Below are 23,288 nucleotides of genomic sequence, written 5' to 3' on the forward strand. Positions count from 1 at the left end.
CCTGTAAATGGATAGCAACTGTGCGGGGGAGAAGAACAGGCGGAGACGGTACAGAACGCCCAGCCTCGAGGAAGCTGATTTAGTAAGAGATGAGATATAAAGTTTCCAGTTGAGATTTTTAGTTAAGGATAGACCGAGGATGTTTAGTGTTGAAGAAGGTGATAGCTGAGCGTTGTCAAAGAATAGGGGATAGTTGTTTGGAAGATAGTGTCGAGTGGATAGGTGGAGAAACTGTGTTTTTGAGGCGTTGAAGGACACCAGGTTCCTCTTTCCCCAATCGGAAATAATAGTAAGGTCTGAGGCTAAGCGTTCTGTTGCCTCCAGCCTTGAATCGTTTAGTTCCTGTAGGGTGGGTCTTCTATTAAAAGAAGTACTTCATTGGTAGTTATTTCAAGGTTAGGCAATGCATGCATGGGATTTACAGTAGTGTTATTGTCTTCGCTGGTGTTGGTAGTGGTGGCGGTGCGACTACTATATAATTATATTCTTTAGTAATAATACTGAGAAAAATATTTGTTTAACAAGTTTGCAAAGTGGTGGCTTTCAATCACTAATTCGCCGTCACAATTAGGGGTCCAATTCCACTTCTGATCGCCTTCCTGTTGTTTATATACATGAAGAAAGATTTTAGATTATGTTCACAGTTGGCTGCAATGTTTTCTTCATATCGACGCTTTGCCTGACATACTAATCTTTTAACTCGCCGCCTGGCTTCATGGTATAGTCTTATGTTTTCGGGCGTGTTTTGTTCTTTATTTAACCTGTAAGAGAATTTTCTCTCCTTAACCGAATGTTTAATTTCGCTATTAAACCAAGGTGGGCTGTTATTAGTGTTACTTCGCTTCTCGCACAATGGAACAAATGTGTTCTGCTGAGTGAGTAAATGATTGTTAAAGCTTAGCCAGGCTTCCACTACGTTGCCATCATCTGATAGTTTTATTTCCGTTAGTTTTTGTCGGATTTCTACGAAATTTGCTCTTTTAAAATTTGGCACCTTTACTTTATTTTCAGTCACTGATATTTGAGCTCCAATGTCGACGCGCACTAATCTATGATCGCAAGAATCGAGGTATTCTCCTACCGTGACATTACTGACAAGGTTATCTTGGGTCGCTATAACAAGGTCCAGTATGTTATTTTGTCGAGTTGGTTGAGTAACCATTTGGCTTATGTAACTTTCTTCTAAAAAATCAATCATTGTATGTGACTCGCCTTCTGTACCTGACAGTGTCGCCCAGTCGATATGGGGGAGGTTAAAGTCTCCTAATATCAGTGAGTCGCTGTTATTAAGTGACTGCCTTAAAACGCTGTACATTTCAACATCATCGAGAGAGAGAGAGAGAGAGAGAGAGAGAGAGAGAGAGAGAGAGAGAGAGAGAGAGAGAGAGAGAGAGAGAGAGAGAGAGAGAGAGAGAGAGAGAGAGAGAGAGAGAGAGAGAGAGACTAAACTTAGCCTTTCGGTTCAAGGTCTTGAACGAATTAAAAATGCAGACACGTTTCTGAAATTGAATCCGTGGAATTGATGGCGGGAGTGTGCGTGCCGGGGGGCGAGGGTATCGGGGAGGGACAACTCTATGGCTATATAATGACAGGCTGAGAGCTGGATGACACCATTCCTCTTCCGGGGGTCGTTAGGAGAAGATGGGCCGTCACATGTATTGGCTGGCATTTGCCTTCTGCACCCTCGCTCTTGCTTCCGCGAAGGTAAGTGATATATATATATATATATATATATATATATATATATATATCTATATATATATATATATATATATATATATATATATATATATATATATATATATATATAATGTATACACTGTGAGTACGTAGGAAAACCCCCACCGAAACAGGAGTATGCCACCCTCGATGAGTTATTTACGGGAATCGAGGAGGGTGCTGCAACCCACCAAAGACTCTTCCTGTCTCCTCTCTTTCGGTTACCCAGTTGTCTCATCAACACCAGAGATTAGTTCAGAATGCTCTCTAAAGACAAATCCTCTTACTATCCACTTAACACTACATACATGAAGCAACGCATACCATTTCCTATTTTTTTCAAAATTTATGATTGCTTCACTAGAAAATGCTTCAGAGTTCCCGTTTAGAGGGGGGGAGCACAAATGCCCCCGAGAGGACTCCCCTTTTTGGCTTTCGATCTGAGAGGCGTCTTGATAGCTCCTCTTTTTTATATATATCAACTTCTGCAAAATTCGCAGTCTTCGTTCCAATTTTCATTCTGTGGAGCATCATCTCTCCTCCTGTAAACCTCACCTTCTCTTCCTCACCGAGACACAGATCTCGGCGGCTACTGACAGTAATCTCTACTCTGTTAATACTATCTCTATCCCAAATTTCAATCCGAAGCTGGATGTTGTGTCTACGTACGCAACGACATCACATGCTCTCGTGATGACCTAGACTTCATAATTTTCCATCATCTGGCTAAGACTTCATTGTCACTATTACTAAATAAATTTGTGCGGTTTATTTCTCAATTAACTGTATCAAGTATGTAAAATTCTTTGACCACTTGAACTCTTAAGTGGAACACATCTTGACTCTCTCTCCCTTCGTTGAAATCTCCATCTTAGGAGATTTCAATGCTCACCACCAGCTTTGACTTTCATCTTCTTTCACTGACCAGCCTGGTGAACAAGCCTACAACTTTGCTTTCCTCAACGATCTAGAGCAGTTGGTTCAGCACCCTACACGTATTCCCAACCGTCTTGGAGACAGGCCCAACATACTAGACCTCTTCCTTACCTCTAACCCTTCAACTTACTCTGTCAAACTGTTCTCTCCGTTGGGCTCCTCCGATCACAACCTTATTTCTGTATCCTGTCCTATCGCTTCTGTACACCCTCTGGACTCACCGAAGAGACGATGCCTCTGGCATTTTGCTTCAGCTCGGTGGGACGACCTGAGGATGAACTTCTTATATTTACCGTGGAGTGATTACTGCTTCCAGGAGAGAGACCCCTCTGTGTGTTCTCAGCGCATCACAGAGGTGATTGTCTCTGGAATGGAGGCACACATTCCATGTACTTTATCTACTCCCCATGCTAAAAAGCCTTGGTTTAATCACGCTTATTCTGGTGCTGTCAAAGATAGAGAGGCAGCTCACAAAAGATACCAGAGCCTTCGCACTCCTGCTTACCATAATTTTTATATTCTGCCCGGAACCGTGCAAAATCTATTCTTCGACTTACCAAAACCTCTTTCATAAATAGAAAATGTCAAAACCTTGTTTTTTTCTAATTCTTCCCGGGACTACTGGCACCTAGCCAAAATATATCCTCCAATTTCACTTCTTCATCTTTCCCTCCTCTCTTTAACCCTGACGGCAGCACCGCCGTCTCATCTGTCTCTAAAGCTGAACTCTTTTTCTCAAACTTTCTGTAAAAAGCCCACTTTGAACGATTCTGGGCATATTCCTCCTACTCATCCCCCTATGACTCCTTTATGCCTTTTATTAAGATTCTTAAGAACGATGTTTTCTATGCCCTCTCTGGCCTCAACTCTCAGAAGGCTTACGGACCTGATGGAGTGCCTCCTATTGTCCTTAACAATTGTGCCTCCGTGCTGACACCCTGCTTGGTCAAACTCTTTCGCCTCTGCCTATCAACATCTACCATTCCTTTCTGCTTGAAGTACGCCTTCATACAGTTTGTGCCTATAAAGGGTGACCTTTCCAATCCCTCAAACTACCGCCCTATAGCTTTACTTTCCTGTCTATCTAAAGCTTTTGAATCAATCCTTAACCGGATGATTCAAAAGCATCTTTCCACTTCTGACCTTCTATCTGATTGCCAATATGGGTTCCGCAAGGGGCGTTCTACTGGCGATCTTCTTACTCTCTTAACTGACTCTTGGTCATCCTCTTTTAACCGTTTCGGTGAAACTTTCTCAGTTGCGCTAGACATATCGAAAGCTTTCGATAGAGTCTGGCACAAGTTTTTGCTTTCTAAACTGCCCTCTTTCAGATTCTATCCTTCTCTCTGTTCCTTTATCTCCAGCTTCCTTTCCCGAAGTTCTATCTCCGCTGTGGTAGATGGTCACTGTTTTTCCACTAAACCTATCAACAGTGGTGTTCCGCAGGGCTCTGTCCTATCACCCACTTTCTTCCTGTTATTCATCAATGATCTTCTTTCCATAACAAACTGTCCTACTCATTCATACGCCGACGACTCCACTCTGCATTATTCAATTTCTTTCAACAGAAGACCTTCTCGACAGGAATTTTATGACTCCAGGCTGGAGGCTGCAGAACGCTTAACCTCCGACCTTGCTATCATTTCCGATTCGGGTAAAATGAACCTTGTGTCCTTCAATGCCTCAAAAATTTTCCCACCAATCAACTTGACACAATCTTCCAAACACCTATCCCCTATTCTTCAACAACACTCAGCTGTTATCATCTTCACCACTAAATATCCTCGGTCTGCCCTTAGCTCAAAATCTTAAATGGAAACTTTACATCTCCTCGCACTAAATCAGCCTCCTCGAGGTTGGGCGCTCTGTATCGTCTCCGCCAGTTCTTCTCCGCCACACAGATGCTATCCATTTATAGGGGCCTTGTCCGCCCTTGTATGGAGTATGCATCTCGCGTGAGAGGGTGGTTCGACTCGCACAGCTCTCCTGGACTGAGTGGAGTCTAAGGCTCTTCGTCTCATCAGCTCTCCTCTTCCTACTGACAACCTTCTACCTCTTAAATTCCGCCGCCATGTTGCCTCTCTTTCTATCTTCTATCGATATTTTCATGCTGACTGCTCTTCTGAACTTGCTAACTGCATGCCTTCCCCGCTTCCGCGGCCCAGCTGCACACGACTCATCCCTATACTGCTCATCCCTATGCTGTCCAAACCCCTTGTGCAAGAGTTAACCAGCATCTCCATTCTTTCATCCCCTTTACTGGTAAACTCTGGAACAGTCTTCCTTTGTCTGTATATCCTCCTGCCTATGACTTGACCTTTTTCAAGAAAAGTGTATCAGGACACCTCTCCACCCGAAATTGACCTCTCTTTTGGCTACTCTTTACTTTTATCTTTTATGGGAGCGGCGAGTAGCGGGCTTTTTTTTTTTGGTACTCTTTTTGTTGCCCTTGAGCTGTGTCCTTTGATGTGAAAAACAAACAAACAAACAAACGAATAAGTTTAGGATAAGCCTGGGGGAGAAGAGTTTAAATATTTAAGGACACTTTTATATACGCATGTACATAGCTGGGCGTTATCGCGATAAGTTATCGCGATACTTTATCGCTGATAACAAAATCGGGTTATCGGCCATCCGCTACTTATTTAAATATATATCGGTATCTTCGTTACTTTTGTAACCAAACTAGCGATAATCGCTACTTTTTTCCGCCTCTCAGTAAAAAAGTCTCCTCCCTATTGCGCATGCGTGGCCCGGGCGCCCGGTGTTGTATGAAAAAAACTTCGGGGTATGGAATATCTTCGGTGAAGAGATTTCACACTTAGATCAACATTAAAACACTAGGTTATTTTTTTTATGTTACTCAAAAATTAATATATCAAGAGAACAATCATTTAACTTTGCCCCAAAAATGATTATTCACTGCCTCAAATTTGATATTCCATATTCGTTTGTGTGAGCAAGCCATGGTATTGAAAGGTACTGGTGTTGTGTTATTTGATGTCCCATCGTCAAAGCTGGGCAAAAGCTGTTTTGTTTACAAACATTGGTCTCTCGTCGACTACATGTTTCAGACAGTAAGCGTAGCCCCTACTGTGATCTGTCTGAAGCTTTTAACTTTAGAGTTGCTGGAAGGCTGAATCAGACATACAGTACCACAATCCTCGCTGTTTCTAGAACTACACTCTGTACATATAAATAAAACTCATACAGTGTCGTTCTAGAAACAGCGAGGATGGTGGAAGTGGTACTATATGTCTGATTCAGCCTTCCAGCAACTCTCAATTACGGATAAAAAGCTTTGTGAGACTGTACAGGTCTACGCTTGCTGGTCTGAGCATGCGCAGTTCATGAGAGACCAGTGTTTGTAAACAAAAGCGCCAGCTTTTGACGGTGGGGACGCCAAATAACACAACACCGGTTCAGGCGTTTGTAGTATTACTGTCCATAGGTTCGTGTCAACGTGTGGTTTTCAGGTTTTGTAAGTTTTCTAAAATACAGATAATGAAAATTTGAATTCATCTATGTTTTTTTTATTTGAAATATCAATATAGTATCGTTTTCGCCTATCGGACTTATCGCTAGCTAGTATCGGAATTGTGAATTTGTATCGGGTATCGGGTATCGGTTATCGCCTATATTTGTGTCTCCAGTTAACGAATATCGGTTATCACCGATAAGGTTTTCCATTATCAGTTACCTGTTATCGGGAATAAGGTTTTCTGTTATCGTGCCCAGCTATGCGCTTGTAGGTATGGAAGGTGAGGTGAGGGAAAGAGCAGGGAAGGGCAGATAGGCAGTAGTGTGTTGGGGAGAGTTATGAGAGGAAACAGTATGAGCAAGGGGGTACAAAAGTGAATAGGTAACAGTATTATCCTGCCAACTCTGTCATATGGATCAGAGACATGGAATGCAGCACAACAATCAAGAATACGTGCAGTGGACATGAGTTATACAAGAGGTGCATGTAGTGGGTCTGGATGAGATGGAGAAAGTAATAAAAGTGTATGAAGGAAAAGAGAGAGGGAGGGACGGGTACCTAGGAAGGACGTGTAATGTACGTGTACCTAAATATAATATAATATAAATATAAATATAATATAATTTAATTTAATTTAATCAGCCATGGGGGTGCGTAACAGCAGGAGAAGTATTAAAGGGTACAATGGGCGAAAAAGTTTGGACAGCACTGATATAAAAAATCAAAGATTTATGATTATCAATGATTATGATTATGATTATGATAATCAAAGATTATGGAGTATGTATCTCATGTGTGTGTGTGTGTGTGTGTGTGTGTGTGTGTGTGTGTGTGTGTGTGTGTGTGTGTGTGTGTGTGTGTGTGTGTGTGTGTGTGTGTGTGTGTGTGTGTGTGTGTGTGTGTGTGTGAGAGAGAGAGAGAGAGAGAGAGAGAGAGAGAGAGAGAGAGAGAGAGAGAGAGAGAGAGAGAGAGAGAGAGAGAGAGAGAGAGAGAGAGAGAGAGAGAGAGATTTTACTTAGAGTTACATAGAAAACCAGACCACACACACCCCATGGTCCAGACTAGGTGGTCTGTCCATTAAACCTAAAAGTGAATCTACATTAATCAGATGGCTCCGAAACGTTGCATTTCAACTCTAATTAATATTAAGTTGAAGGAAGTGACGGTCGAGCTTGTTTTTAAAGGAGTCAATCGTGTTACACTGGACCACTGAAGGCGGGAGCTTATTCCATTCTCGCACTACAACGTTGGTGAAGAAAAATTTGGTACAGTCTGAATTTACTTGTCTACATTTGAGTTTTATGCCATTGTTCCTGGCACGCAAAGTGTCATCGATCATAAACAATGTTGATCTGTTTACATTCGTGCGTGAGAGAGAGAGAGAGAGAGAGAGAGAGAGAGAGAGAGAGAGAGAGAGAGAGAGAGAGAGAGAGAGAGAGAGAGAGAGAGAGAGAGAGAGAGAGAGAGAGAGAGAGAGATACACTGACTTTTTCTTTCCAACAGGACGAGGAGTGTGCGGCGACTCCAATCATTCTTGACGTAAGTAAAGAATCAATATTTTCACTTTTTTTAAGTGCTGCTTTTATTTCTTGGGACTTCAGGTCTCTTGGGCCAAGACCAAGGTAGAGGTGTTTGGAGGCTTGCTACATGAAGCAGTACAGTCTGTTCATGCGTGTGGCGAGGACATTGAGATCGCGGAAAAGCTCACGTATCTTGGTGGAGTAATTCAGAACAACGGTGAGTCTCGCCAGGAAGTCTTGCGGCTGATCGGCCTGGCCCACGGTGTTATGGACTCGCTCAGCAGGAGTGTATGGCGTTGACGACACCTGTATACATAGAAGGACAAAGCTCCCAATCTTCCAATCCTTTGTGCTCCCTGTCATTTCCTAAGGCTGTGAGACATGAATTTTATAGTGGTCGAGTGAGTGAAGCGTGGTGCGCTGAGACGGTTTGGACACGTGATGAGCATGGAGGAGAGTTAATTTGTCAAGAGAGTTTATGAGGGAAGGATTGAGGGAAGAGGTGTCAGGGAGAGAACACCTGTGAAGTTGTAATGTGTATATTATAATGTACATGTGTATGTATGACTGTACGTGTGGCGACACCCGGTCGGTGTCGCACAACAGGATGTCTAACAACACGTCGTGCTTTTGGCCGTGGGAAGCTGTGATGAACTGACACTAGGATCAGCAAATGATGACTTTCATCAACAGTCATCAACCGGAAGCCCCACCCTTCCGGACGCACTACAAGCAAATAAAACAGGCGAACAACGCAGAGAAGAGAGAGAAGACGGGTGACGGGCAGGCGAGCGGTGCTCCGCCGCTCCGCGCCCTGCAGCGGTGTGGCTGTCTCTGATTTCGTGCGTCTCGCTCACGTAAACTGTAAACCTTATGTAGTACAACTGTTAATATAGTTAAAATACATTTGGTATTTGTATCAACCTGAGAGAGAGAACAAAAGTGAACTAAAGTGAACTTATAACGGCTACCGCTCGGCCACACATCACTTAACTAAAAAGGCTATTGTGTTATCTCACCTTACTACAATCAACTGGTGAAAGCAGGCAACGGTATACCGGACCTCAAGTGAGATAACAGTTCGCGCCTTAATCAAAAACACTTAAAAATCGCTAACAAAAATGGTGAACAGCGGTTTACGGACCTCTCCGAAGTGTTCTATAGGTGTTATCTCTAATATAACATAACATAAAATGCATGGTGGCTGGTGGCCGCCTCGTTGTTAACCACGTAAAAAAAAAGGTAACGCTCAAAAGTTATTAACATAAATGATGTGCAGCGTGGTTACGAACTACTCCGAATTGTTATATCTCTCTCTCAAACGTAGCTTCAGTGACAGTGTGTGGGGGCAGTGAACGGTATCGGACACAGCAAGCATACGCTGACATCAGCGCGCGGTTTTCCTGCCCCAGTGAGTCGAGTCAGCACACAGCCGCACCCGAGAGCACACCCCGCCCCGCCCCGCACCTCCACACAGCCCGCGCGCCCCGCCTCTCACCTCCACACAACCAAGTTTCCTTGGGGGTGTCCAGGCATTTGTTTCTTCCTACGACACAACTCGTCGTAGGTGCGCACTTATCTTCGCCAGGCAACTCGGACCTTTGAGGGTGACTGGTGGGCGTATATTGTCTGCCCGCCGCCTCTCCCACCACCGCTACCAGACGGGGGACGGCAGACCCTGCCACCCCTGCAGCCCTGCCCTTGCCACCGGCGAGGCGAAGGACGCGAGCGTGCTGAGTAGTGGGGCATCGAGTTGCTGTCTTCAAGGTTTTTAACACATTATAGCTGACACTCATTGATACGGTTTCAGTAATTACACCACTTGTAACATTATTTCAGGTGAATTACTATTATTATGTTCACGTGTTTAGGCGTGTGGGGCCGTATCTAATCTATTAGATTTTTCAGCTGTTGATTTTTCTGGCGTGTGGATGTTTAATATTTTTCTTGAGTAACATGGTTACGCATTTTATGTATAATCATTCATTTTCTTTTCTCCTTTCTTTTGTGTGTTTTATTGCACAGTGGAGAAGTTATGTCTTGCTAAGCCTCACTCATTATTCTTTTTTTCCTCTTTTATTATGCATTTTATAAGCATAGGGAGGAGTGAGCATATACTTAGCGGTGAATGATTATTACTTTACTTATTTTGCAGCAATATTTTTTTCTTTTTACCATTTTACTCCTCATTTTACTAGGAACTCTTTGAATGGCAGAGAAACCTGACCAGAGGACTATGAGGGGTGGGTAGAGATAAAGAACAGTGCCGTCAAGGATAACGGTAACTGTTCTCATGTAAGGAGTGTAGCAGTCTTCAAAGAGTGCTTGCTCCTCCTACGCTGCATGTGCAACCAAGAGGTATTTACTTACCTTACTAATCCCACAATGGCTTCTGCCCCTAATCACCCGCTAACAGCAACAGCAGTTAGGCCTTTCGCAGGGTAGCAAGGGAGGCAGATTATTCGGCCAGGGACTTCTTGTTTCAAAGTGAGATTGTCATGGACATTTCATTCGTGTCAAATCCGGGAGATTAAATATCTCTCAGCCGCTCGAAGGTCAATCCCGGGAACGGGCGCAGGGCCCTCATAAACAGGAGCGCGTTCACTGGACGGAAGGATTATGATGCGTTTTGATCACTTTTTCTTGAAACATTTGGGGAAGATGGGCAACACAGCCTCATAAAGGGTGTATATTTTGCTGTGGACACTGTGCAAACGAGTGGCCTTTTTAATAGGCCAGTGGACGCCTATAGGCTATCTACTGATTTGATCTCGTGTTTTAAACAGGGAAACTAGACAGATGGAGAAACCATTTCTGTAGCTAATGCTAGATTATTACTAGAGTTCCTTATGTACATGATTGTCCTTAAAGTTCCTCTTCGAAGGAGTGCAGTATCCCTTGACTACAGCCCCACTGGCAACCTACACGGTTTTATCAGCCAACTTTTATGGCATTTAAAATAATTTTGGGTCCTTTTTGAAGCTTCGTTTCCCGTCGACACGTTCGTCGGGGAAGGGGGCCTTCGCGACCCTCTGACCTAAACCTTTCTGGGTGTCACCAGCGGTAATCAAAAATTCCTTGGTGTGTTCTTTTACCCGTGGTTTAGGCAGAAATAGTCAGATAAATAGGTGGTTGGAAATTTGAGCTTTACGATTTTTTTTTTGCACAGAATGGTGCATAGTGATCGTCTCCAAAGACTAGCGCCGGCTTGAGGTTCAGCCTGACGCTGCTTTGTGTATCTTTCCACCACACGACTATAACCTGCATCCTCGCATCTACTAATTTATGTTTGGTTCCTAAGCTTTTGCCTGCATCTTTTTCATGCGAGAAGAGGAGTGCTTGAGTAATACTTTTCACTCTAACCCACTATTTTCTTTTATTGCTGAGTTGATGCAAGGCAGTCAATCTTCTTAATTTAATTGGAAACGTAATAACCGAGGGTGTAGACTAACATAGGGATAGGTACAATTTAACCTTGAACCTCATGTGCTTCTGCTTAAAACAGACTTTTTCTCTGCACTAACAGACTTAACTTGAGCAGATGCTGTCCCTAGCTTTTATCGTAACCAGCATGTGAATATCTGTAAGCTTTGGAAGTAAGCAGACAAGTCTTACTTACCCTTACTTGACATACCACTGTTACCCGTTACGGGAATTATTTTTGGCGTCAAAGATGTCAGTCATCCACGTTCGCTACGATCGAGGGATAGGTGGAAATTTGTCTTTGTCATTTGATGTTTATTAATGCTGGAATTACTTTAATCAATTATGCTGGAATTATATATTTCAGTGAGATTTGTTACAACAGTGATTTCACAACTAAGTGACAGGATTTTCTTTTATAGTACTGTAGACCTGTAAAACGGAGTATTAGGAGTTAGTGGTGCTGACTGCCGATGCTTCTAAGGTTCTCCAGACTTGTCCTTGTTATCACATTGTAATTATTAGGAGACTCTACGGATAACATTACCTCTTTTCACACAACCTTATCTATTGTTGTAAACCCCACCCGTCTCGAAGGCATGCCGAGGGTAACGACACTGGCAATTAATTGTCACGCAACGGATGAGTGTTTCTCTGCGACAGTTTTGTGACCAGGTGTGACTCGTAGGTTCAGTGTGTAGCAGATCTTCTTCAAGGATTGTTCCTTTTCTTTTACTATTCCACATAGCTCCATTACCATGTATCCTAATGACAGTTTAGTCAATTTAATTTTACTTGGATGTATCATGTAAATAATTTTTTGAGCTATTATTTTGTTTTCTCGAAATAGTACTGAGCTTCCATGTCCACGACTCTTGCCAAGTTTACCTCGCCCTGTATGTACTTTGCCCATTTCGTGTTACTTCCATGATTATGTTTATTATCATTGGCATTTCGATGCTGTATCGTTAAGCGGGCTCTGACTTGTATATTTTTTTTTAAGCAATAACAGGACCTCGTTTAACTAGTACACATTGTGCGACTGTAACATGGGTAGGTACACTGCTTTTAAGAGTCGGGTGAGTCGCGAGGTCGCGACTTTAGAGAACCGAGCGATGTAATGTGTATATTATAATGTACATGTGTATGTATGACTGTACGTGTGGCGACACCCGGTCGGTGTCGCACAACAGGATGTCTAACAACACGTCGTGCTTTTGGCCGTGGGAAGCTGTGATGAACTGACACTAGGATCAGCAAATGATGACTTTCATCAACAGTCATCAACCGGAAGCCCCACCCTTCCGGACGCACTACAAGCAAATAAAACAGGCGAACAACGCAGAGAAGAGAGAAGACGGGTGACGGGCAGGCGAGCGGTGCTCCGCCGCTCCGCGCCCTGCAGCGGTGTGGCTGTCTCTGATTTCGTGCGTCTCGCTCACGTAAACTGTAAACCTTATGTAGTACAACTGTTAATACAGTTAAAATACATTTGGTATTTGTATCAACCTGAGAGAGAGAACAAAAGTGAACTAAAGTGAACTTATAACGGCTACCGCTCGGCCACACATCACTTAACTAAAAAGGCTATTGTGTTATCTCACCTTACTACAATCAACTTGTGAAAGCAGGCAACGGTATACCGGACCTCAAGTGAGATAACAGTTCGCGCCTTAATCAAAAACACACAAAAAAAACAGCTAACAAAATGGCTAACAAAGTGGATCAATAGGGTGAGCGAGCACTGGAGCAAGATTAGGAGGTAGTAGGATGGAGTGTGCTGAGAGGGAGTGCCAGAACAGGGAGACACTTCTGCCGCGGCCACCCCTTGGAAGGAACAGGGCGTTGGAGATACAGATAGAACAGATAGACGATATGAAATTATTTATGAAATTGTGTTAGAGGGAACAAAATGCTACTGACAATAGGGAAATGCACTATTGGATGTGGCGCTGCTGTCAGTTCTGATGCAGATGTCCTGGACGTAATAATAATAATAATAATAATAATAATAATAATAATAATAATAATAATAATAATAATAATAAACGGTTTATTGCATGAAGTACCAGGCAGCCCTAGAGCTGAAAATATACATCAGTGGAAAATTAAATGAAATGAATGAGACAAATGAACAAAGTAGCATGATTGAAAATAAAAAGGAAAATATAAATAATAATAATAGCAGTAATCATAGTAAAGTTAATAATAATAATCATGATAATAATAATGATAAGAATAATAGTAATCATAATCATAATAATGTTCGTAATAATAATGATGATGATGGCATTTTGTCCTTACATCTGTAATATGTGGCAACATTAAAATATGCAGCGCTCAACGTGTCATCAATACTTTTCAGTATGTGGTTGTACCTGTGTCTCCGGGGTTATGTTCCCTTGTGTGTGCGGGGGAAGGGGGGGTTATGTTCCCTTGTGTGTGCGGGGGAAGGGGGGGTTATGTTCCCTTGTGTGTGCGAGGGAAGAGGGGGTTATGTTCCCTTGTGTGTGCGGGGGAAGGGGGGCATGCATGCACTCTTGCCTGTTTTTATTGCCTATTTACATATTTTTAGTAATGAGTCCGGTTCGGTCGGGTTTCTTGATGGGTCCTGATGGTCGGCCCCAGCCCGTTGATGCGCAGGCAAGTGTTTATGTGGCGCCATCTTGCTTGGCTCATGCTGCCCCCCGGAGCTCATCAATGGCCCAAACCTTTAGAGAGATAATCTAGAGTCCGTGTTGAAAGGTGGTCTTCTGGACCGCATGTGGGTACCTTTAGGCCACTCGACGGCGGCTGAAAACCCCCAGCTTGTGGCACCGGACGGGGCACGAACCCTCGTCGTCCTGGACGCGGCGCCGTCACGCTAACCACTCAGCCGCCGCCATCCTGGACATTACTGACTAGATTACCTTGAGTTGCTCTAACAAGGTGTTATGTGTTATATAGTCGAGTTGGTTCAGTAACCATGTAACTTAGGTATTTATCCTCGAGAATATCAAGCATTCTGTGTGTATGTGTGTGTGTGTGTGTGTGTGTGTGTGTGTGTGTGTGAGAGAGAGAGAGAGAGAGAGAGAGAGAGAGAGAGAGAGAGAGAGAGAGAGAGAGAGAGAGAGAGAGAGAGAGAGAGAGAGAGAGAGAGAGAGAGAGAGAGAGAGAGAGAGAGATACACTGCCTCTTTCTTTCCAACAGGACGAGGAGCGTGCGGCGACTCCAATCATTCTTGACGTAAGTACAGAATCAATATTTTCACTTTTGTTAAGTACTGCTTTTATTACTTGGGACTTCAGGTCTCTTGGGCCAAGACCAAGGTACAGGTGTTTGGAGGCTTGCTACATGAAGCAGTACAGTCTGTTCATGCGTGTGGCGAGGACATTGAGATCGCGGAAAAGCTCATGGGTCGTCGCCAAGAACACCTATTTGACAAGGCTTTTATGACCCTGGTGGTAGTTTGACCCTTCTTCTGTACCATGAGCCTAAAAACACTCATTAGAACCTGATTGATATCCCCCTTTGACCTTTAGAAATAGCTGATGTGAGAAGGGAAAGTGTCTTGTAATACCAGCTCACATATCTTGGTAGAGTAGTTCAGAACAACGGTGAGTCTCGCCAGGAAGTCTTGCGGCTGATCGGCCTGGCCCACGGTGTTATGGACTCGCTCAGCAGGAGTGTATGGCGTTGCTGATACTTGTGTAGAAGGATAAAGCTCCCGATCTTCCAGTCCTTTGTGCTTTCTGTCATTCTGTGTCAAACCGGCGACTGCTCCGTGACACTGATTCGACATATATTAGCCGCATAGTCCGTCAACGCCAACTCCAGCTATACAGGCATGTGGCACGCTGCCCAGAAGTCGACCTGCTCATCGGGTTGTTTTTGTAAGAGACAACCCTGAGTGGAGGAGGTCAAGGGGACGTCCAGAGTTCATGGCTTGAGCAAATCGACAGATCTTTCCAGAAGGTGCTTCGGATGGAAAGGCGGCCTGCAGGAGACTTGAACGGAGGGACCCCGGGACTTGACGTCGTAGGGAACGCGCCCCCAGGCGTATGCCACCATTTGTTGATTGAATGATCTGTTACTGCGGCAAGGGCTTTTTTTTTTTTTTACGTTGTTGCCTATTGCGCCGGTAGGCATCTTCCCGGTGGGGCCTGATGGTCGGCCCAAGGCTTCTTCCAGGTGGGGCCTGATGGTCGGCCCAGCCCGTTCTGGAGCAGGCGAGTGTTTATAGTGGCGCCATCTTGCATTGGCTCATGCTGCCCCCCGGAACTCGTTCTTGATTCGCTTGGACGGCTTCCTCTAGAGTCCGGGTTGATGGGTGGTCTTCAGGACAGCATGTGGGTAGTTTTAAGCCACTCGGCGGTGACTGAAAAATCCGAGTGGTAGCGTGGGGATTCGAACCCGCGTCGTCCATCACGCGGTGAATGTGGGCCCAGTACGCTACCAGTTCGGCCACCGCCTCTGCTACTTGACTACTACGAACTCTTATTCCTTTGACTGCTACATCGACAACGTTTTTCCTTTTCTTCTCTATGGTTCTGTTCTTTATTGCTCCTGTTTCTTGGTGTGGCTTGATGGTCCGCTCCAGCCCATTATGGCGCAGGCGAGTGTTTATAGTGGCGCCATCATGCACGGGAGCTTAGGTTCAATGGAGCTGCCTTGTACAGGCCTACCGGCCTCTGACAGACTCCTACGTTCTTATGTACTACTACTACTACTACTATTGCTGCTGCTACCACTACTACTACTACTACTACTACTACTACTACTACTACTACTACTAGTACTACTACTACTGCTTTTACTACTACTACTACTACTACTACTACTACTACTACTACTACTACTGCTTTTATTGCTACTATTACTACTACTACTACTACTACTACTACTACTACTACTACTACTACTACTGCAACTGCTACTACTACTACTACTACTACTACTACTACTACTACTACTACTACTACTACTAACTGCTACTACTACTACTACTACTACTACTACTACTACTACTACTATTACTACAACTATTGCTACTACCACTACTACTAATGCTAATACTACTTAGGTAGAGGCTGGTCTGTATTTGAGTCTGGATGAGGAAAGCAGCATCCTCAACCTTCCTGAGCTGTTTTTCTCTTTTTTTTTTTTTTCTTTCTCAAATTCCTGTTTATGTCTCTTGCTTTGGGTAGCCAGGTAAAACATCCTCTCAGCGGTCCAGCGTCCGTGCTCTACGGCTAGCACTCAGTCCAGTCCCTGGTTTGGGAGGGGCCTGCACCCCTTCCTCCTAAAATGTCTCTTTGGTCCTAAAAAAAACGGCGTCAGCCTCGACCCCAATCCCGTATTGCTGGGGCCCGACCGTACGGCACATTTGGCGAGCCTGCCGTCAATGGCAGGTGGAGGGCAAAGCCTATAGGACCCCTGCATCTTGAAGGAGGAAGGATCCCTTAACTCCTCTCCTTGTTTTCGGAGTGTCTGGGTAGGCGCAGAAGCGGCGCCCGACCGCAGAACCGGCCCCTGGATCAACCTGCAGTTGGACATAGTGGAACTCTGTGGACGAGGAGGCCTGGCAGAGCTGGATGGCTTTGTAATGGAGTAAGTGTTGGTCCAAATCGCTCTGGTGCCAGGAACAGCAACAGTTCTCGCCTCCTGCATTTTGTAAGGTCTAGAATGTTGAGCATTGCAGGTTCTTAGGACCAGAGACCAGAACTGCAGAGCTGGACTTGATATAGGAATGCCGGAAGGGAAAGATTGACCACATTCCTCCAGTTGCCCTTTGGTGGATCCTCCAGTCCTTTTTATTTTACAGCATATTAAGCAGCTTAAAGGAAATAATATTTGCGAAAAAAACTCCACTAATCACTGCCCCTATAAAAAGAAGAGTTCAGGAGAGTGGTCAAAAGAAAAGGTCAATTTCGGAAGAAGAGGTGTCGAAATACTCGCCTTTTAAAAGCGGTCAAGTCGTAAGCAGGAGGAAATATAGACGAAGGAAGGCTATTCCAGAGTTAATCAGTGTAAGGGATAAAAGACTAAAGATCCTGGTTAACTCTTGCATAAGGGATTTGGGCAGTATAGGGATGAGCTTGAGTAGAAAGTCGAGTGGAGCGGGGCCGCTGGAAGGGGGAAGGCATGCAGTTTGCAAGTTCATAAGAACAGCCAGCATGAATTTATCGATAGAAGATAGAAAGAGATGCAACACTGCGGCGGAATTTAAGAGATAGAAAACTGTCAGTAGGAAGGGGAGTTGATGAGACGAACAACCTTAGACTCTACTCTGTCCAAGAGAGCTGTGTGTGTGGAGCCCCCCACACGTGAGATGCATACTTTATACGAGGGCGGACAAGGCCCCTGTACATGGATAGCATGTAAGGGGTGAAAAAGATCTGGCGGAGACGATACAGAACACCAAACGTCGAGGAAGCTGATCTAGTAAGAGAAGATATAATAATAATAATAATAATAATAATAATAATAATAATAATAATAATAATAATAATAATATACGGTTTATTTAGGGAGAAGCAGCTCGAGAGCTGAAAATATACATATTATATATGGAGATCATTAAAACTACAAACTTAAAAGTAACTTAGGAGTAAAGAGTCTATGTGTTCAGGATTTTCACTATTGTGGGTATTGCACTGTTCTTATACCTGTCAGTACGCGCACGTATGGGGAGCAGCTTGTTGTGGTGTCGGACATTGTGGCGGGGAGGGGGAGCTACCGGGGGGAGCAGGTTCCTGTGTCGTGGGTGGTGGAGGAGTTTGGTGGCAAACTGCTGGAGGAGGTGTTGGTGGCGGGCCTGAAGGGTGGTGAGCTGCAGGGAGGGGAGGGCCTCCTGATGAGGATTTGTGACATGCAGGTTTTTCCGAAGTGCTGAGTTCTTTGTAATTTATCACATGCTTGCCATTGCAACACAAGCTTTATATAAGTTCAAGAGGAATTGCCTTCTGACAATTTTTTTTTTACATCTTCGCCTGTGGCGCCGGTAGGCTTGTTTTTGGAGAGGCCTGATGGTATGGCCCAGCCCGTTGTGGCGCAGGCCAGTGTTTATAGTGGCGCCATCTTGCATTGGCTCATGCTGCCCTCCCGGAGCTCATCTTTAATCCTAGAATCTAGAGTCCGGGTTGATAGGTGGTCTTCTGGACAGCATGTGGGTAGTTTTAAGCCACTCGGCGGCGGCTGAAAAATCCCAGCTTGGTGGCACCGGGCGGGGATTGAACTTGCATCGTACTGAACGCGGCGCTGTCACGCTATCCGTTGAGCCACCGCCTCCCCATAAATATCTCCAACAATTTTACTTCATTTTTCACACCTCTCCTTAGTCCGATGGCAGCACGGCTGCTCCATTCTTCTAAAACTGAACTATTCTTTCAAACCTTATCTAAAAAATCACTCTGGACGATTCAGGGCATATTATCCTTACTAATCCCCCCTCGTCTCATCAACTCCCCTCCTCCTACTGACAGTTTTCTATCTACCGTTACCGTTACCGTTGATGAGGTCTTAGGCCCCGCTCCACCGCCAGCGCAGCGCTCCGCAGGGCGTCAACAATTATGATGTTAGCCTCTATAATAATCCTCGATATGCACTTATTCACAACGTTGTAGTGAGTGAGTGAGTCTTAATTGCTTTCATGGATAGCCTACTGATATCATTTTAATAAACGTGGCATCATTATAGTCACTTGGTCATGTTTTGGTTCGCACCAATCACAATATCTTTCCTTTTTACACTATCACAAATATCCATTACTTCATTTTCCATTTATCTGATATTTTCTTTATAGTATCACAATCTAATGTCCAGCGATTATTTCCAACTCACTGAACATTTAACACTCAATTTATCTTTGATTCTCAAACACCAATCAATAGCCATGATCGGTTATGTTACGAATTCTCTCAATTTCAGTCTGAAGGACTACACAACACTGGTCATTCGCCGAGTGCTTGATTTCAGGCTTCTTGTACTTCATATAATTTATGCATTCTTTTCTGCCTTCGAGCACTCCCCTGATTTATGATCCCCAGCACATTTGAAACATTTTGGGTCTTCTCCATTGTTCTTGGCAGTACAGTTGGCCTCAAGATGGCCGTATCCTTGACAATGATAACATATGATTGCATGTTATCTATCTCTCACAGTGTACACTCCTCATTCTAGTTTTATCTTGTCATAATGCTTGTGGATCAGCTTATTGAAAATCTTCTCAATTTTCCCCTCAACTCCTGGAATCGAGTGTAGGAACTCATTCCTGTTTAACAATGTCTCAATTATCTTATCCCCGGTCTCCTCCTTATGCACATTGCAGATCATGGGCCTTAATTTCCCCACACTTTTTGTGCTAACTTACTCTACATTTTCTAATTTCTGAGCTACTTCATTCCTTATACTCTCATCATCAAAGTTCATAACAATGTTACCTCCATTCGTGAATCTTGAATCAGTAATCTGAATGCCTTGTAATGCCTGGGAAACTTTATTTTTTATCTCAGTAGCCTCTTTATCTTGATCAGAGGCCTTCACGACAAGGAGATGCTTCTTCCTCCTCCGTTTTGCTACATCAGCCCAGCTGGCGCCACCCGACTCTGTCTTGTCAGCACAAAACACATCCGCCACTTCGCTCAACTTCTCTTTCACACTGAGTGCCCGAGTTTCAACTTCATTTTTCACAACTAATATTTCTTTAGATAATTCTTGACTAAATTGATCCAATTTTTCCACAATGTTGGTTGCTAAAGATGCCTTGTGTAAGCATGGCGAACACACCCAGTTAATTTTGGGTATACGTAATAATCTGCTTGACCCCTGTCAGATGAGCACACTTCTCATGACACCACTTAGGGCACAAACAGCATGCCATCCACTTATTGCATGAATAGTCTTCAAAGACGCAACACATGTCTCTCAGAGTCCTGCTCCTGCTGCTCGCCATTGTCGAACATCAGCAGTTTCAGGAGTCACAAACAGAACGTTCATGCACTGTCACTCACTACCTCACGTAAAAATTAATCTCTTAAATTCCGCTGCAGCGTTGCCTCTCTTTCTATCTTCTATCGATATTTACATGCTGACTGTTCTTATGAACTTTCTATGCTTGTTATTAAAATTCTTAAGAATGATGTTTTCTACTCTCTGGCTACAACCCTGAGAAGGTTTATGGACCTGATGGAGTGCCTCCTAGTGTCCTTTAAACTGTGCTTCCGTGCTGACACCCTGCCTGGTCGAACCTTTTCGTCGCCTTTCAAAATCTACCTTTCCTTCCTGCTGGAAGTACGCCTACATGCAGCCTGTGTCTAAGAAAGGTGACCGTTCCAATCCCCTAAACTACCGTCGTATAGTTTTGATTTCTTGCCTCTCCTCGGCAACTGAAACAATCCCTAACAGAAAAGTTCTCGAGCATCTATCAACGTTTGGTCTCGTTTCTGATTACCAGTGTGGGTTCGGCAAGGTTCGGTCTACGAACTGGTGATCTCGTTTTGATTACCAGTGTTGGATCGGCAAGGTTCGGTATACGAACTGGTTATCTTGTTTCTGATTACCAGATTGGGCTCGGCAAGGTTAGGTCTACGAACTGGTGATCTTGTGTATGATTAACAGTGTGGGTTCGGCAAGGTTCGGTCTACGAACTGGTGATCTTGTTTCTGATTACCAGTGTGGGTTCGGCAAGGTTCGGTCTACGAACTGGTGATCTTGTTTCTGATTACCAGTGTGGGCTCGGCAAGGTTCGGTCTACGAACTGGTGATCTTGTTTCTGATTACCAGTGTGGGTTCGGCAAGGTTCGGTCTACGAACTAGTGATCTTTGCTTTCCTAAGTGACTTTGGGTCATCCTCTCTTAGCAATTTCAATGAAACTGTTGCTGTTGCCTTAGACATCTCGAAAGCCTTTGTCAGACCCTGGCATGAATCTTTGCTTTCTAAACTACCCTCCTTCCGTCTCTCTGTACTTTTTTCTCTAGTTTCCTTTAAGACCGATCCATCTCTGCTGTGGTAGACGGTCATTGTTCTTCCCCTAAACCTATCAACAGTGCTGTTTCACAGGGCTCTGTTCTATCTCCCACTTATTCATTTGTTCATTAATGATCTCTTTAAAACAAATTGTTCGATATTCAACCTTCCGGCAAAGACTACTCTGCATCTTTTTTTATATGTTTTGGCCTATGGCGCCGGTGGTGTGGCCTGATGGTCGACCCCAGCTCGATGTGGAGTAATCAAGTGTTTACAGTGGTGCCATCCTGCTTGTCTCACGCTGCCCCTCGGAGGTCATCTTTGAGCCTCCCTTTAGAGAGATAATCTAGAGTCCGGGTTCATAGGTGGTCCTCAGGACAGCATGTGGGTAGTCTTAGGCTACTCGGCGATGGCTGAAAACTCCCATGCAGCTGTGGCGGCGGGCAGGACTTGAACCAGCTTCCTCGTGGACGCCGCGCCTTCACGCTGACGGTTAAGCATTCAGCCACCCCTCCCTGACTACTCAACCCCAATTACCCAATATTTTTAACAGAAGACAATTTAAACAGGTATTGCGGACCTTTAGGCTGCAGAACGCTTAACTGAGACCTTGATATCATATTTGAGCAGGGTAGAGATAACTTGATGTCCTTTAATGTCTCGAAAACTCAATTTCTCCACCTCTAAATTCGACAATGTTTCAAACACCTATCCCCTATTATCCGATATATCTCAGCTGACATTTTATTTTACATTGAACCCTTTCGGTCAATCCTCAACTCGCTGTCTTAACTGAAAATTGCTCATCTCTTACTAAATCAACTTCACCGAGGTTAAGCGTTCTGTATCGTCTCCACCAGTTGTTTTCCCATCCCAGATGCTGTCCATTTACTAAGACTTATTCCTTCCTCTTATGGAGGATGTATCTCATGTGTGTGTGTGTGTGTGTGTGTGTGTGTGTGTGTGTGTGTGTGTGTGTTTTTTTTTGTTTTTTTTTTTTGTTAGAGAGAGAGAGAGAGAGAGAGAGAGAGAGAGAGAGAGAGAGAGAGAGAGAGAGAGAGAGAGAGAGAGAGAGACACTACCTCTTTCTTTCCAACAGGACGAGGAGCGCGCAGCGACTCCAATCATTCTTGACGTAAGTACAGAATCAATATTTTCACTTTTTTTTAAGTGCTGCTTTTATTACTTGGGACTTCAGGTCTCCTGGGTCAAGACCAAGGTACAGGTGTTTGGAGGCTTGCTACATGAAGCAGTACAGTCTGTTCATGCGTGTGGCGAGGACACTGAGATCGCGGAAAAGTTCACATATCTTGGTAGAGTAGTTCAGAACAACGGTGAGTCTCGCTAGAAAGTTTTATGGCTGCTTGGCCTGGCCCACGGTGTTATGACCACGCTCAGCGCGAGTGTCTGGCGTTGTCGATACCTGTGTAGAAGGACTAAGATCCGGATCTTTGAGTCCCTTGTGCTTCCTGTCTTTCTCTAAGGCATGAACACTGAACAGTAACTTGAACAGGCGGCCTTTGGTAATAAGTGTGTCGCTGGAATGACTGTGTCAAATCAGCGACTACTCCGTGAGATCTATATGACATATATTATCCGCATAGTCCATTAATTTGAATACCGGTGATACCAGCTCGGAAAACTCAGGTACCGGCAGTACCAGTACCGGTACCTGTTGGTGGCGCCAGTTTCGAGTATCACCTCAGTACCAGGGCCCGAATTTACAATTAATCTTAAACCGCTAAGTTTGACTTTAGGGCGAGTTTAACTTTATTCTTCATCTTATCCCTCATAAGTTGATCTTAGCTGACGGGATATTTTAGACGGGCCCAAACCCGTATTAAGGAGCCTAAGTCGAACTTCAGTCGCCAAGATGGCCGAACGTCAACAAGCCCGTCAGCGCCTAGAGAAGACTTTTCAAGAGCGAAGAGACGTTCTGAATACTTTGAGTGACGCAGAACTATTGAAACGCTACAGACTGGATCGTGCAGGAGTACTGTTCGTAACGGATTTGGTGAGAGGGGCCTTGCAAAGCCCTACTTCAAGGAGTTTTGCATTGACACCCGAAATGAAAGTAATTATTACACTGCGTTATTTAGCAACGGGGAAAATGCAGATGTGTAACAGTGATGATCTTGGTCCATCACAGTCGTCAGTAAGCAAAGCGATCACCAATACCCTCAAGGCACTTACACAACTAGCCATACTTGTCCAATTCATTCGATTTCCTCGCACCGTCCCTGAAATCCGAGATAAACAACAA

At 44.2% G+C, this 23,288-nt stretch overlaps 1 protein-coding gene across 1 annotated transcript in view; it reads left to right on the forward strand.

Moving 5' to 3' along the window:
• Window positions 1-1,621: 1,621 nt before the first annotated feature.
• LOC126994420 (protein SpAN-like) overlaps window positions 1,622-23,288 on the forward strand; it is a 28,834-nt gene continuing 7,167 nt past the window's right edge. The window contains exons 1-3 of the mRNA XM_050853731.1: window positions 1,622-1,704; window positions 7,640-7,675; window positions 14,269-14,304. Coding sequence (XP_050709688.1) covers window positions 1,642-1,704; window positions 7,640-7,675; window positions 14,269-14,304 — 135 coding nt within the window. The 5' untranslated portion in view covers window positions 1,622-1,641. The remainder of the gene's footprint in view (window positions 1,705-7,639; window positions 7,676-14,268; window positions 14,305-23,288) is intronic.

Source organism: Eriocheir sinensis, unplaced genomic scaffold, assembly GCF_024679095.1.
Source record: "Eriocheir sinensis breed Jianghai 21 unplaced genomic scaffold, ASM2467909v1 Scaffold790, whole genome shotgun sequence".
Classification (NCBI taxonomy): domain Eukaryota; kingdom Metazoa; phylum Arthropoda; class Malacostraca; order Decapoda; family Varunidae; genus Eriocheir; species Eriocheir sinensis.